Here is a 15,621-nt window from a genome sequence, read left to right as displayed (position 1 = left end):
CCCACTCAAGTCACCTCCACTCAAGTAATCCAAATTGTAATTTATCGATGGGTAGTCGGAGCAATTCAGAAAGATGTGTATTGAACTTTCTAAAAGAATGTCAGATGCCTCTCCTGTAGCTTGTCATGAGAGTTCGTTCCGTGATAGTCGAGATCTCTACTGCACATCCAGAGAGATTGTCGAGGCGCAACGGGAGTATTAGGTATCGCTCGATGGCCAGTTCGAGCTACGTAGGACTTGACGACAAGATCTCTACAACATACATTAACGTAGCACAAGCGAGTACATCTGTGCCAATAAAACCTCCGACAATAAATCCACATAGTCAGGTGCACTTCATAAATAAACACAGATATTTCGGTAACTTATCCCTGATCCACACCCGTCAACCCCCAGATATGAGTTATCTCTTTTTCTCGAGCATAGCCCTCTTCGCTGCTCGATCGGCGGCGTACAGCTGACGCGCGATATCTTTCCCCAATACGACGGAGATGATAGCGGGGAACACGATCCATAGGCTATAAACATTTCAACAAAACCGATCAGTAACACCTGGAGATGAACGTACCCATTTGGGATAATCCATAGAATAACCAGATCTCTGATGCTGTTATGCCCGACGGCGCAGAAGCCGCAGAAGTACTCCTGGGCCCAGTAAAGGACCGTTTTGGAGAGGGTCATGACGACGGCGGCGAAGCCCACGACAATGGCCGCTGGCGAGTGCTGGACGTGCGCGAGGTATAGATACATGAGGTTCATCAATGTTTCAATGACATTGAGTGAAGCTGCAAATTCCAGATGAAAAAAGGAAGACGGGTGAGAAATCCGTGCACGATGTTGTATGGCTGGACTCACATTGGGCCAAGGTGAATCCATTCCCTTCCTGAAGGGCCTTGACACCGTAAATCTGTTCGAATCTATAGTCAACGCTGACTCTATTGCGAACGGCATTTCGTGCACGCACATAGTCAACTTCTTGGTATAACGCATATGGAGACCAAATCCAGTGCAGATCGCCGCCTTTCATCGACCTAGGCCTATTCACAACGAGAAGAAAGGTTAGCAACGCCACACATCTCCCACGTAGAACCACTATCAACAAGCCTGTCGAATCGAACTCACCTCATAAAGCAGTAGCCTACATCCCAGAAAATGACTGGAGCAGTCAGCAGGAACCACAACGAGATCCAGGTTCGGGTCTTGTATGCCATGGATGGAGATTTTGGTCGTGAAGAGGAAGCTGTGTTGGTTGTGGGACCATTTTGATTTCGGATGCCTGGACGCCGTGAGAGATCAAACGTACGCTCACCAGGAGCTTCGTCCGGGAACCAGTCCAAGCTCGCGCCGGAGGTCACGTGCGTTGCCGACGTCGACGGAGAGACCTGCTCGTTAGCGTCGGGATCACGCTGAAGACCTTCATGGTGTCCTGCCACCATGTCGAAGTCCCAAGGAGCCGCTGGAACCGACCGGTATCCTTCCTGCGTCCGCACCGTTCGCCATTTCCGACGCCCAGGTCTCCCAGCGCCATCGACTTCGTTGGCCGGCAACGCGTCCAATTGCGAGGCATGGGTTGCTGAGAATATGGGCATCATCATGGTAGTATGGTGTAAAGGAGGTCGTGGAGAATGCGCGATTCAGTGGCTTATATTTCATCGCTGAAGGCCTCTTTGTTCGCCCACCACTTCACTGCGTGGGTAATGTGAAGCAAGCCACATGTATGAGCTGCGGTGCCAGCATCGTGGGGGGAAGGGCCTTCAGTCGTTGAGGGCATCGAAATCGACGACGACGACGACGACGACGACATGGGACTTTTCTGGGCGAATATATGCGCGACGGCTCGCGACGCTGAATTTATAGCCCGCCACGCCGATATGCCCGCTCCCAAGTGCGTTCCAAGGACCCGCCCGTCGTATTACATAATGCATGATTCCTGACGGCCTCTCATTCAGGAAGTAACTTGCGGGCCAGAGAGTTGGATCCATAGTCGTCGAGTCTCCTCTCACGGAAGGCCGATCTCTTTTGTCTAGCGAGCTGATCCCGGCAATATGTTACGGATATGTTTTCGCCACAAAACCGAAACGGGGTGCCTATTTCGCCGGTTTGACATATCTTTCGAGGATCGCTGTTAATCATCTTCGTATAAGGCACTCGATCCTCGACAAAGAATCGCATCTACATGATTGGCGCTATTGATGCATGCACTGTGTAGCATCTACTCATTACTCGGCGCCCGCCACCTCCGCCGCGGTCGCTTGTCTCAGAGAGATCCTGGGCGTAAGTGCTTGGAGGGCCACGCTGGGCCACGGCGACTTTCTTTTTTGCGCAATCTCCTCTAAATGGGTTAATCGTTGAATAAAGCCAGTTCTTCTCATGGACAGGGATCCGTGGGTCGTTACCCATCGATGTGCCCACCGCCACTTCATTGTGGAAAAAGTCAACGCTTTGGTCGTTATCTTCTGCCCAGGAAACTCCAGGCAGCCCACCTCCATGTGGACGACGTACGACATTCATGATTCGCTTCAATTGCTGATCAGCAGCACTCGTTATCGCTATGCATCGTCCGTAGATAGAAGGCCTAGCTTTCCAGCCTCATCGTCATGCTCAGCTCGTCGTTCGCCAAAATTGAGGCCAAATTCACACACGCGCGACCGCTGATCAAGCATGGCACGACCTGGGAACCTTCCAACCTTCCTAAGCCCTCCGAATGTACCCAAACCCGCGAACACCCTTACAGATTTGAACGTTAAATGCCACTCCCGGATCGCTGAAGGAATCAACGTCAACTCCGGCTTCCCGACACGGACATTGCTTTTTGATTGGTCCTGGCATCGGACTCCTGGTCCGTTGATCAGACCAGTGATGGGATGGGGATCTACGCTACGTACGTACCACGTCCTTGTTGATGGGATTCTTTTTTTGTCATGTCCCTTTATCTTTATTTAACTTGCTTCTGCTTAAGCAGATGGTGCGGTGCACCGCACTGTAAAGATGCTTCATTGCTAAATCCGTACGCGTGTCGATTCCGATTCGAACGGCGCATTCCAAATGCCTTTCTCAACGCCCGACGCAAGTCAGTGGGCCCTATAGCGTCTTATCCTATTGTGCATTTCGATGCCGTGACTCGTGAGTTCCCCAAGAATCCCAATTCAACTTTCTTGAGAGGGAGCTTCCCGGGACCCGTTCGTGTTACCCATCGCATCTGACAGTCGGACAAGCAACTGCACCCGACTCACCGATGTATCCCCTGGGGAAGGCGCCCCTGGCCCACTTGGAACTTTTTTGAGGCCTTTCAAAGGGAGACCTCAGTTCGGTGTGTTGTTCACTTGGGTTTAGGGGCTTATGTCGGGGTTTCGTGCTCCACCCGCTATCGTGTACATGTTGGTTGTATTTGCCTTCTGCCCTCCTGTAGGAAGTTGCATGTTGTGACTAATAGGAATGCAAAGGCGAATATACCGCATGCAATCTCTGGGCCTTGGTAACTCGTAACAATTGTTGTTTTGCATATGTTTCTATGGGTGATCGTGATCGTGACAGCAAGGGCTCTCGTCGTCGCAGTTGTTGCGCCACATTCTGCACGACACAATCATGGACGGAATGATGAAGATGCATTTGATCAATCAATCAATCTGGGGAGAATCACAGCGAACAGGTAAACGTTTGCTAAAATGCTTGTCACAGAGAATGAAGAGAGAAAGTGAGCGAGAAGAATGATGAATTACGATTGACTAAGGAGGGGACTGGTTGGGTGACCAGGAGGTCGATACCAGGGTAGAGGAGAAAGAAATGAGAATTCGAGTTTGCATGGTGGATGATACCGTACTATAAGTTAGTCCGAAATGATGCTAGATCTGCTACAGTGAAAACTTCGTATACAAGCCCGGTACGGTTGGGTAAAGAGCAAGGAGTAAGAGGTAGGTGGAGCACAGTTGATACGCACAATAGGCGTCAGTGATAGTGAGTCGAATGGAGTCGTTGAGTCGAGGGAAGGCGGGGAGTCGAAGGGAAGGTGGAAGGAGGTGATATCGAAGTGGAATATAGTGTACTTTCGTCGCTATCGGGGCGGGTGAGCGATGAGGGATATGAGGGGAATCACCAGTCGGGAGGTGAGGGAGCGGCGTCGCGCTTCCAGGCAGGTGGGCGGGGTGTCCGTTTCCAGTCGGCTCTCCAGGCCTCTGGCTCAGGCGCTGCCTCTGCTTCACGTTTCCAATCCGCCCTCCACGCCTCCGGTGCGGCCTCTGCCTCGCGCTTCCAATCAGCTCTCCATGCTTCGGGCTCTGCCTCTGCTTCACGCTTCCAGTCGGCCCTCCATGCCTCTGGCTCGGCCTCGGCCTCACGCTTCCACGAAGGGGGCCAGCGACCAGGCTCAGCCTCGCGCTTCCAGGCGGGCGATCTGAAGCGGGGGTTGGCTTCGGGAGATGCTTCCCTGCTAAGGAACTATGTACTGATTAGTGACACCATCAGGCGTTTATCAAGATATCAGCAACATACCATGTCGCGAGCCTCGAATTCGCCATCTCTGGTAACGATTACTGATGAGTCTGGCTGTGCCTGCGCAGTCGGTGTCAGTGAGCGATAGGAGATTAAACGGCTAGTGCAGGGGACATACCACAGGCGCAGCAAGGGCAAGGGATAGAACTGAGGAAATCACCAGGAGAATATTTTGGACACGCATGGTGGTAGTAATGGAGAAAGAACCTCGGGTTGGGGATGTGGTCTCGAAGAAAGAGGCAAGGGCAGAGGTCGCACCTTTATGGCGGTGGAGCGTCGCCAAGTCCTGCCGGAAATATCTAGGCACGAATTACCATTCCAGATTTTTTCACAAATCAGGTCGGTGCCTGTCTGAGTTCCTAAGCATTCATCTGAACCGACCGTCGACTGGAATTCGTCCGGAAGGGATGCTTGGAGAATTATGAACCGACACTGTGCTGATCCCTGCACGCGACTTCGTGGCTGTCAATCTTCCTCGACGTCTGGCACGATGGCGTCGCTCTTCCTGCATTAAATTCCTAGAAACCCACATGTCGCGTCGCCGATAGAGTGGTTTCGAGAAATCATTTTTTCTGCGCCAAGGGGATTGTCCGGAAGGCGAGATGTTCGGGTGGAGCTCGAGTCGCCATGGAGTTTCGGCGGGACGAACTCTTTTTCGCACACAATCTTGCCCGAATTGGGCACAAATTCGGGGATTGGCAAAGCAGGCCGAGCGTGCAGACAATCACAACCGAACCACGTTCTTGATGCTCGCGGACTTGCAATTTTGAAACCCAATCATGCCCCCTGCCTCCCCTGGTATTGTCGGAGTTACCATCGGCCACCACCAATTAGCACGTGTTGCACCCGACTAACAAGAGACTCTGATCGCGACGATCATCCCAGAGACACTCAAGATCAATGCACCGTCGGCCAAGAACCCAGAGAGCGCACTTATCAATTCACGGCATCGCCTCATCTCAGGATCCTCCAGCCCATAGCACCGTCGGGAGCTTTCCAGCTCGTAACAGAGATATGCACAAATCTGACATTCAGGCACTTGGTGGCGTGATGCCCACATTCCAAACAGGAGGTTCAAACCTTCCATTGCATTGCTCATCGAAAACCTCGTCACGAACTGCCATATATTCTTATTTGTGTTTATATTTGGTGCGCCCTATTGTCGTAGGATATGCAGAGTCGATTGCGAATGCCACTGACGTTCGGACCAAACCCTCGAGCAGAAGAACTTCCGGTGCTATAACGCCATTCCAGACGTTCAGCCACGATCGATGCAGAGCCCGAACGAGGCTCGAGCGGTGTAGCCCAAGGCGGAAGTAAGTAGCTCTTGAGCAAGCACTGATCAGACAGGATCCGTCCTCCGGAACAAGCTCATTGGGAAATATCGCACTCCAAGTACTCCCACATCCGCCATCCCCGGCGTATTCTTCTTTATCCACCGTTGAAGACCGTAATATAAGGTCGAATGCCGTTCGTGTCAATTAATTCGAGGGCCATCCGAATAGCGGACCCCTGGGGGCGGTCAAGTGCTCTCCCTCAAGCAGCCTCCCCTGCCTTCTGCCTTTTCCAGCGCTAGGATTTGGGCCCGAATCCCTACATTGTCGCCCCCTCGTGCCCTCCTCATGTCTCGTGGGATCCCTAACTCTAATACTATCACTTTGCCTTTCCATAACCAGTGACATGGTCGTCCACCGGAATACCCGCATCATACCTCGTGCATCGTGCACATATGTTATGTTCTCTTATGTTATATGATGCTACCTAAAGGCTGACATGCTTGGCGGCTGGGCATACCGGTTCGCGGGGGCTCGTATCATGAAAACGGATGATCCTGGATGGCGACGTTTGCGCGGCAGGACGCTGCTTACTCAGTTACCTCTTGAGTGTGTGCTTTCGGCCTCTGACTGTGTCGGTTGATGTCTGGCTGTTGGAATGTTTGACTGCCTGCCTGGTCGATTCGATCAGACGGCTGCGGTTCCCGGGTGATCCATGCATATTTGAATGAGCGGCTGAGGGAGTCCGGGACTTTGGTTCAAGTCCGGGGTTCGTTCGCATTCTCGAAGATCGACAGGGCTCAAGGCTGCTGGCATGGAACTATGCTCGCAGTCCCTATGAAAGCATACGTACTTGCGCTACCCGCGAACGTGCATGGAGGCAAATATGATATGACCACTACTGAGCAAGTACTCGTTTCCGCGCCACCGAAAAATGTTATAGGTATATTAAATTCTACCGGTCCTCCCGCCTTCAAAGGGACCTTGACCGTAATCCGATCTAACCGTGAAGCTGAAGTTGAAGCACGAGTATAACAGCACACTATGCAGTCGACTATATCCGAAACGCAGACAGCTTTCGTTGGGCTCAAACATATACGTGCTGTACAGCTGTGGAAATACTAGCAAGTACTTTAGTCCTAGTACAATGTTTCCGCTAATTGGAGCGAACCGGTATATTGTCGTTCGAAACATCGCAACTTCAGAGCCTCCTCGCTAGCGCTAGCGCACTTGCGCAGCCCCACAATGCCATCAAATATCTACTTCCGCAGTGCTGATGCATTAATGCCTGAGCCGGATGTTTGACGTTGGAATTGAAGCCTTCTATCCTTCCTTGAGTCTATTCTTTCGTGGAATTCGTTACTTGTAGTGCATGTCGTATGTTAGAGGCGCAGCCACTGCTCTGAGTCCAGTTGAGTCTGAAGCGGTGCGTTCCACCTGTCTCACATCAACCACACGTTAATATTCAAAGCTTCAAGGCTTGCTGTGCGCCTGCTCTTCATATGTGATATTTCCTGGGGAGTTTCCTATGTGATTCGTACATCCCGCATCCTGGAAGGGCGCCCCGACGTCGCACGGGCGCAGCAGCTCCATCCTAGCAGTACTTTGACATCGAAGCAAGGCGTCGTGGGGTGGGAATTTGAAGCAAAGTCTAACACTAGTGCGTTTACGTAATGCGCTCCCACATGCCATACACGTGTGGCACACATCACGCCCTGTCACGCTCTTCTGGTTCGCCGTCACGCAATCTGACCTTGATCTCCTCTTCGGACACTGTAACTGGTATTCGATATTCGATCATTCGATGATCGTCGGTGGGCGTCTCGCGAGGCAGATGCCAGGCAGCGAGCCAAGGGCGGCAGCGCTGCTCCACCCTCGCGTCGTCGATGCGAAGTTCGACGTGATGATCACCCGCGATGTCGATGTCGATGTCCAACGTACATTCTAGTTGATTAGATGAACACCGGACGCCGGGTGGGCGATCGGCCTTAGGTACTACCGGCTATGGCATTTCCCGTCCCCCGTCCTTATACAAGAGCCCGTCGAAGTGGACTCGGGGTTGATATCTTGTTCGCCCCGCCGACACGACCGACCGACCCACGACGACACTTTGGATCGATAGCCGACAAGCATGACCTACATTCACTTCGGTGAGTCGCTGATTCCGGTTTCCCGAGCGCAGGCGAAAGGTGAACACGTCGCTGACACCGGGGTTTGATCTTGTGCAGCGCTCTCGAAATTCAAGCCCGAGGTCGACGCTGCGGCGAAAGATGCGATCTTCCAGAAGGCCGGGGAGCTGGTGAAGCAGCTCGACGTCCCGGGGCTCATACGCGTGCACGCCGGTCCCCCCGCGGACCCCACATACGCGGGGGGCTATGAATTCGGTGCGTTTCTACGCGTACCGGAGAATCATCTACGTATGCTGATTGTTCGCTTTTGGTTGGTGCGGGATGATGTGCGTCTGTGTGTGTAGCTTTGACGGCCGAATTCGAGGATATTAGGGGCTTCCAGGCGTATCTGCCGCATCCCGCGCATATCAAGCTGCTGAAGTTGACGAAGGGCTTGACGATCCGTGAGTGCGGCTTCGTGCTGTGAGCTTGGCCGTCCGCTGACCCCGCGGCTTGCGTATAAAGCCTCTAGCTTGATTTCATACCAAATCGATACCAGTAAGAAGGTGGCAGCGAAGCTATAGCAGCTTGCTGAAGAGTCGTTTCGGCCCCCATTAGAGATGGCATATGCTCAGATATGTACCGATACTATTTACTATACATCCAATTTGTAGCCTATACTATTATGATCGGGTTCATCATGATTTCCCCATCCGTGTGGGTTAGATCACCATGCATCATCGAGAAGACAGCAGGCCTCCCTCTGGGTCCACGGAAGGCGTCTGGATGTACATGGGCCATCAGTTCTACAAACCATGTAGGTAAGAACAACTAGAACTCCACCCAGATCAATGTCGAAGATGTATGGAGAAAAATCAAAGGAAAGTGTGATAGTATAAGACCGAAACGCGCCCAACTCCATAATACGCAACGTGCCGCTTACTTCCCAAGCGATAATCCAGCCAATGCCGCCTCGAGCTCGTCTTCGGCAGACGTATCCTTTTTCTCCTCCTCCTTGGGTATTTCTTCGACTGGCTCTGCGGCCGGTACCGCCTTGACGGCGGCTGGCTCCACGTAAGTGGGCAGCGACCATCTCTCGCCTTCAACTTCATCGTCTAGTACCACCTCTCCCCCACGATCCTCCAGAGCCTTCACCATCTCGTCCACATACTCGTCGTCTTCCAAATCCTCGTTCAGTGCCAAACTCAGTGTCTTGAGAGCTGGTAGATTGTCCTTGACGATACCGCGCATCTGCTCGTACGTTTCCGAGTTCAGATCGCTGTTGTCTAGGACGAGCGTATGTAGCGACGAATGGTTACCCTCAGCCAGCTGCTCAAGCATCGGCGAGAACGACTCGGGTGTCAGACAGCAATCGGCGATGTTCAGGAATGCGAGCGATGGCCACGACGCCAACGCGGACGTCAGATGCGGCCAGCTGTCCGTGTCCTCGTCCTCACCCTCGACCGAGTTCTTCCCCCAGTTATCCTGCAGATTCAGGTGCCTCAGCGACCTGGCGTTTGCCAGCCCCTTCACGATCGCACCGAATCCGTCGGCTTTGATCCCGTTCTGCGGCATGTGCACGCCCTCCAGGTTCGTGTGCACGCTGAATGCCTTGCCCCACGCGTGCGCCGAGTGCTCCAGGCGGTTGCGCCCGATAATCAGCACGCGCAGCTGCGGTTCTTCGTTGTTTTCCGCAGAGAGCAGCGCGGATCTGTGCAGGGCGTCGGCGAGGATGATGCCCGCCGCTGGGCCGAGACCCTGGTTATTGAGGTTGAGGGTGTGGATGGAGCGGTTCGTCGTGAGGAGGGGCACGAGCACGGGTGCGACGCGTTCGCCGAATGCGTTACCCGAGAGATCGAGCGAGCGCAGGGTATATGTGTGCAGGAGAGGCGTCAGGAGGGATTCGAGGGACTTTGGGATCTCGGCAATCGATCTTCGAGTAAATATGTCAGAAAAGTTGGCGACCTGCGCGGACATGAGCAATCAATGTAATAAGTAGCAGTGAAATCGTACTCGTAGTGAATTCATCTCCTTGAGAGCCTCCCCAATCGCCTCGGCTGCGCCTATGCCTATTGTATTGCCACTGAGGTGAATTTCGGTGATGGCGCTGGGGGTAGATATTTCATCGAGGTACTGCTGGGCATCTTCGCGCGTTTCTAGCGTAAGCCCGCGTCCTCGAAGGTCGAATATTGTCCCGGTGCTGTCCATCTAGCAGTTTCCTCCTCTAAATCAGCAATTTAATAGTGAGAGTATGAGCAAGAGCTGGATATCGATTGCTGATAAGATGCTGACTAGATCTTATCTTATCAGTCCTGTTCACCACCTCGTGGGCTCCGTCATTTTGCTACTCATTTCCTTCTTTCTTTCGAATTTGTATCATCCACTGTAATCTTAATCTCTTGTATTCAACATTTCAACGAATGGCTCCCCGCCAGCCGATAATCAGTCGCACAGACTCGCACGACACGTCTCGGTCGTCCACGCAGTCGACGCAATCCTTCGATTCCCACTCCATATCCATGGCACCGTCAGAGCCAACCTCCGACGAGCGACCCGACCTCGGGGCAGCATTCTCAACTGTGATTCGGGAGCTAGCGTATATGATGCAGCCCCCGCTGCGCGAGGTCGTCATGCGGCATAACGCCCAAATGAGGGATGACACCACGGAGGACAGCGAGGAGGGCCAGACGCACGACAGCTACACCTACACGCCAAGTGCCTTCGAGCGCGCTCGTAGAGCCGGGAACTCTGCTGATATGCAGGAGGAAGAGGCCAATAACTCGACGGTATGGGACAATAGGCGCATTGCGTCGTACCTTGCGTCGCACACGCCTTCCTTCACGCCGTCGCAGACAGAGCCGGAGTACATGGCGGGTGACGTGTCCTCGTATCCTCATTCAACGCCCCGAACCATCCTTCAGTCTGCCTTCCTTGCGAAACATTCTTCACCGATTCGAGAATCCTTCACACCTGCCGATGACCACGATGCCTACTCTTCTCCATTTCCTCATCAAGCCTACGAACACCATGACTATCATTCTTCTATGTACGCTCACTCTTGCGCACGCGCCATCATGATTCATCTGACATGAGGCTAGAATCAATGATTGGGAGTCGAGACAACTCGCCACAACTATGCCCTACATCGAATCGCGATCACAATCACAAAACCCCAGTTCTCATAATGCCGGAGACATAGAAGAAGGGAGAGCGGTAGAAATCCGGGATACGCTGTCGTCTCTACGATCAAACTCTTTGCCGTCGTCCACGCCTGACCGCGAGGCTCTGCCTTCGCCTCCTCCATCTGCCCCTCGCGAAGCTTTCTCTCCTACAGACTATTCCAGCAATATTGTGAATATTCATCTACACGTTAACCCCGTTAGTGCAACTCCCGATTTCCCCCCTTCCGCCTCAGAGATTCCTTTATCCACTTTCGACTATCTTGGACCCACAATTCGTAGTATTCGCCCTCTCAGGCATTCTGCGTCGGATGACATAGTCAACGACGTATCCGAAGATCCCCTTTCCGTGCGCGTTCCTTCACTCGATTTACGATCTCAAAACTTGTTATCATCACCTCGATCCTCTTCTTCAAGACAATCTTCTTCTATACAAAGATCCACGGGGCCGTCGCCGCAAGGGAGTAGTGGAGAGGCATATTTCCGAGACGACTCCGAGACGGTGCCAATTGCTTCCTCCATTGATTCGGGCGTGTTATCGCGGACCGAAGATGAGGATGAATATTCTGAAGACGAAGAAGCACAAGAGCAGCGTCGGCATACGGCGGCTCTTAGACATATAGTGCGCAGCGGTGGATTAGATCTTGTGCGGGAAGAAAGCACGGAAGGTGGTGTACGCCATGAAGTCATTCGGCCTTTGATTCTTCGAGAAGACTCTTCCGCAAGCGATCTCGTGCTGCCCATTGAATACTCTGGACATACAAAGCAGGGTAGTGGGGCCAGTGGTGTCTCGTCTTCTGGATCGACGTTGAGTTCCCGCAACAATACGCTTAGCGGGTCGTTGACCATCAGTGGGAACGGGACTCTTCACTTCCCTAATCCTCGAAGGCCCTATACGCCTCCAGCATATCGAGAAGGGCACACTTCGGGTGGAAATGAAGGGGGGTTCTATCGCGCATATAATGACCTCAATAGTGTAAATTACGCGCCGGACAGTACTGTTGACGAGTTCGTAGATGAATATCGTCAAGTCGACGGCGGCGGCGAGTCGACATCATTCGACCCCGACGGCAGCTTTGACGACAATGTTGAGTATCCCCCCGAGAGTGAGTCGCAGTCGGAAGAGGATCTAGAATATGTTGAAGAAAGGGACTCCCTGGTCGACGATGTTTCGAGCGGAAGGCCGAACGGGAATGTGTATATCGGTGGAAGGGACTCTGTTATGGCCCGCAGTCTGCCTAACCTCGGGCGAGGAGGACCTGATGAAGACGAGCCGAACGAACACCCCCAGATCATCGGGGACGTTAAGAAGCGGAGTCCGCATGTATCTCTCGTCCATACTAGCCCCAATCCCAACCCATCGTTAGGCTACCTTGATGCCGCGTTGGCGTATCTTGCTGCGGAGAGGGAGAAGGTTACCAAGGGGCGTAGTACCGGTGTCGGCAAGGATGCGCCTTTGGATGCAGGCGCCTCGAAGGGGAAGGAGAAGGAGAGAGAGCATTTCGATGATTTGGTGGATGATGATGAGAATATACGCCAGCAGGATTTTCGCAATGGTGGGTTAGGTATATTGGGTATTAGTGGATCGGGGGGATTGTCCGACAGCGGAAAGGATTCGCGGAATGGGTGGAGAGACATACTAGGTAACGAATGACTCTTGCGGCTACGATTTGAGCATGCACTGACTTGGGCTAATACTAGAACCGCGGCGTCGGAGCAGACGGAAGCGAAGCGACTCGCCTAGCAATTCTACGCACAAGTCGAAATCATCTCGTGCATCTACTGCATCAACGGCGGCGACGATTCTTCCTCCGGGGTCTTCATGGGTGAACATCCTCTTTGCCGCTCGCCATACTGTTCCTAATGCTCCTTCACTCTTATTAGTCGCGCGCCAAATTCACTGCACCTGAACATCCACCCTCCGGAAGCAAGACCCCAAAGTCTTCGAAAAAGAGCAAAGACAACACGAGAAGCCCCGCCAAGACTCTATACAATAAACCGTCTCTGGAAGTCGATACAACTACGTCCCCTTCATCACCCCTGTCCTCCTTAAATCTAAGCATACGGTTACCCTCCTTTGTGACTGCGCTTACTCCAACGGGAACACTCACCTCAGGCGGCGAAAATGTTAGAGGTTATGGTATCTTCGGGCCAAGAGATAGGGATGATGATGATGACGATGATGCGGGCAGCACGAAGGCAAATGTGAAAGGGAAGTCGAAAGACAAGGGAAAGGGAAATAAGGATGGACGCTCTCCCAAGGGGAAGAAATCAAGCAAGATTTTGGTTCCCCGTATATTGAAACGTCCAGCTATCCCGTTCCCAACTGCTGTGTCTGCTACGAGCCTCGAAGAACCAGACGAAAAGCTCGATCTTGATGCTACGCCAGTCATGGCGTCTGCACCATTCTTCTCGGAACCGGTGACACCAAGCGGACGGAGATTGTTAGCACACTCTCGTGTGGAGACGCTGCACTCTGCGCCGGTACCCGCCGCTACAGCTAGCGATCAAGAGCATTCTACGTTGTCTTCGGATGCAGATGAATCTAGTGGGTTGGGTGGCGACGACGCAGACGATGATTTCCACACAACCGGGACGGAGGGCTTCGGTAGTCATTCTGACCGCATTCCCATTCATAGAGCAAAGTCGGCTGAAGGTTACGATCGGGGGGCGTTAGAGGGACCAAGCTGGCAACAGCGCCTGTTAAACGAACACAAAAGCAGGCAGGAGAATAAGAGGTCAAGAAAGAGTAGTCAGGTTCGATCCGGTGGCAGAAATAGCGAACAGGTTCCTATCAAGGACTTCGTGGCGCAACGCGATTCTCACTTCCCCGATGCCCCCGGCACAACCTTCCCAAATAATGGCCTTAATATCCGAGATGGCCAGCAGGGAACCAATCCGCCGAAAGGTAGTAAAGTCGCCAAGAAGGCAAACCACAAGAGGCATAGTTCAGACTTTGGCCGGCCGGGAAACGCTGGAAAACGATCTCTTCTCCACGCGCGGTCTTCACCGTTGTTGAGGCCATCTGAGGTCTTGGCGGGATCTGATCCTAGTCACTCCGGTGGTGCCAGTGAGGGACAGACGCGGCCGAAGCCTCAATCTCAGCCTGCCGCTAACCTGGACAAATTCGATGTACATGGAGGCGCTGGTTTGTCAGACGCCGATACACGGCGGATTGCCCAACTCCGAGTCTTGGGTCAGAAACTCAGAAAGGCGTTCCCTGAAGATGTCAAATCATTGGACCAAGTCGCCATTCTTGGTGCCAGGAAGGGAGGGAAATCGAGTACGGACAGCCGGGGTAGTGGCAAAGAAAGCACAAAGGGTAGTGGGCGGGATAGCGATAGGTTTGGCCAACGTGAGGAGCTTGGTGAAAGAGGATCGCGCAAAAGGAAGAGGTCGAGAACCAGGACGAGACGGAGGAAAATTGGAGATGCTAAATCTGTTGATGATGTGGAGGGTGTGGACGACGCAGACGACGCTGGAGACGAGGACGAGGAGGAAGATATTATCTGGGACGGAGGATTTATTGACACTCGAGGCCCGCTGCCGAACGCCAATGACCCCCCGGTCCACATCTTCATTGATCAGTGAGTACACCTCGTTCTGATGGCATCCACGGTCCTTGATCTGACTACGTCTAGCTCAAACATTCTTTTCGGATTGCTAAACTATCTGAGGCGCCATCCACGTCCTTTCCTTCCTACCACGAAACACTTTACGAAACACTTATCTCACGCGGCACTTACCCTCCTCCTTGAACGAGGGAGGCCAATTGCAAAGAGAGTGATGGTTGCTAGCTCTCCCCTCTACCAACCTATGGAAGGTGCCCTCCGATTAGGATACGAAGTTCATATCTTTAAGCGGGTGCCGCACGATGATCCACCTGCTAACGCTGCCACCGACGGCAGCGATCGACAGCCCAACGGCGTTTCGGTACAGAAAGACAAAGGCCACCGACGGCAAATTTCGGGAAGTACCAGTACTGAAAGCGATCAAGCAAATTTTTCGAGGGGATTCCTCCGAAACAATGGAGGTGGGAAGCCAAGGTTGCTCACCAACAATAGCGCCCCGGTATCGAGTTCTTCGCCTTCGTCCTTCGCGGGGAACCGAAGCAGTTTGCAACCGCAGAAGATCAGATATCGTGAGCAGGGCGTTGATGAGTTGTTGCAACTCAAACTCTCACAAGTCTTGCTGAGGACGGAAGCTCCTGTCCCCGGATCGACCATTGTGCTCGCAACAGGCGACGGAAACGCTGGGCAGTTCAACGAGGAAGGATTTGTTGAACCAGTGCGCATCGCGTTGCAGAGAGGATGGAAGGTTGAATTATACGCATGGGAGGACGGCCTAAGCCGTACGTGGCGAAGGGAGTTCGGGGACAGCAGCAGAGCGAATGGTAAGAAGGGGGTCAGCAAAGGAAAGGGCGGTGATGAAGACAGCTCGGAAGTTCATACCGATGACAAAGGCTACGGCGATCGATTCAGGATAATTGGAATGGAAAAGTTTGGCGGTGAACTGGTGGAGGCCGATGGGTGGGACTTGGGGACGGTACCGTCCTTGGTTACCACTGACTAA

At 53.0% G+C, this 15,621-nt stretch overlaps 5 protein-coding genes across 5 annotated transcripts; 2 read left to right on the top strand and 3 right to left on the bottom strand.

Annotated features, from left to right (window-relative positions):
• Positions 1 to 403: 403 nt before the first annotated feature.
• PC9H_002180 (uncharacterized protein) lies at positions 404 to 1,595 on the bottom strand (the record flags this gene model as incomplete). Its single annotated transcript, XM_036771822.1, has 6 exons — positions 404 to 518; positions 569 to 785; positions 856 to 907; positions 965 to 1,037; positions 1,123 to 1,240; positions 1,304 to 1,595. 6 exons carry the CDS (start codon positions 1,593 to 1,595, stop codon positions 404 to 406), a joined length of 867 nt encoding a protein of 288 aa, XP_036626443.1.
• A 2,494-nt stretch (positions 1,596 to 4,089) lies between these two features.
• PC9H_002179 (uncharacterized protein) lies at positions 4,090 to 4,672 on the bottom strand (the record flags this gene model as incomplete). The annotated part of the gene is made up of 3 exons (XM_036771821.1): positions 4,090 to 4,434; positions 4,489 to 4,548; positions 4,607 to 4,672. The coding sequence occupies 3 exons, from the start codon at positions 4,670 to 4,672 to the stop codon at positions 4,090 to 4,092; spliced, it is 471 nt and encodes a 156-aa protein (XP_036626442.1).
• A 3,221-nt stretch (positions 4,673 to 7,893) lies between these two features.
• PC9H_002178 (uncharacterized protein) lies at positions 7,894 to 8,357 on the top strand (the record flags this gene model as incomplete). The annotated part of the gene is made up of 3 exons (XM_036771820.1): positions 7,894 to 7,912; positions 7,991 to 8,146; positions 8,236 to 8,357. The coding sequence occupies 3 exons, from the start codon at positions 7,894 to 7,896 to the stop codon at positions 8,355 to 8,357; spliced, it is 297 nt and encodes a 98-aa protein (XP_036626441.1).
• A 452-nt stretch (positions 8,358 to 8,809) lies between these two features.
• PC9H_002177 (uncharacterized protein) lies at positions 8,810 to 10,078 on the bottom strand (the record flags this gene model as incomplete). Its single annotated transcript, XM_036771819.1, has 2 exons — positions 8,810 to 9,835; positions 9,884 to 10,078. The coding sequence occupies 2 exons, from the start codon at positions 10,076 to 10,078 to the stop codon at positions 8,810 to 8,812; spliced, it is 1,221 nt and encodes a 406-aa protein (XP_036626440.1).
• Positions 10,079 to 10,290: 212 nt separating this feature from the next.
• On the top strand, positions 10,291 to 15,621 carry PC9H_002176 (uncharacterized protein; the record flags this gene model as incomplete). The annotated part of the gene is made up of 5 exons (XM_036771818.1): positions 10,291 to 10,916; positions 10,969 to 12,692; positions 12,751 to 12,875; positions 12,934 to 14,636; positions 14,691 to 15,621. 5 exons carry the CDS (start codon positions 10,291 to 10,293, stop codon positions 15,619 to 15,621), a joined length of 5,109 nt encoding a protein of 1,702 aa, XP_036626439.1.

The sequence above is a fragment of the Pleurotus ostreatus genome (assembly GCF_014466165.1).
Source record: "Pleurotus ostreatus strain PC9 chromosome Unknown scaffold_10, whole genome shotgun sequence".
In the NCBI taxonomy this organism is placed as follows: Eukaryota; Fungi; Basidiomycota; class Agaricomycetes; order Agaricales; family Pleurotaceae; genus Pleurotus; species Pleurotus ostreatus.
This window is presented reverse-complemented; position numbering and strand designations above follow the sequence as displayed.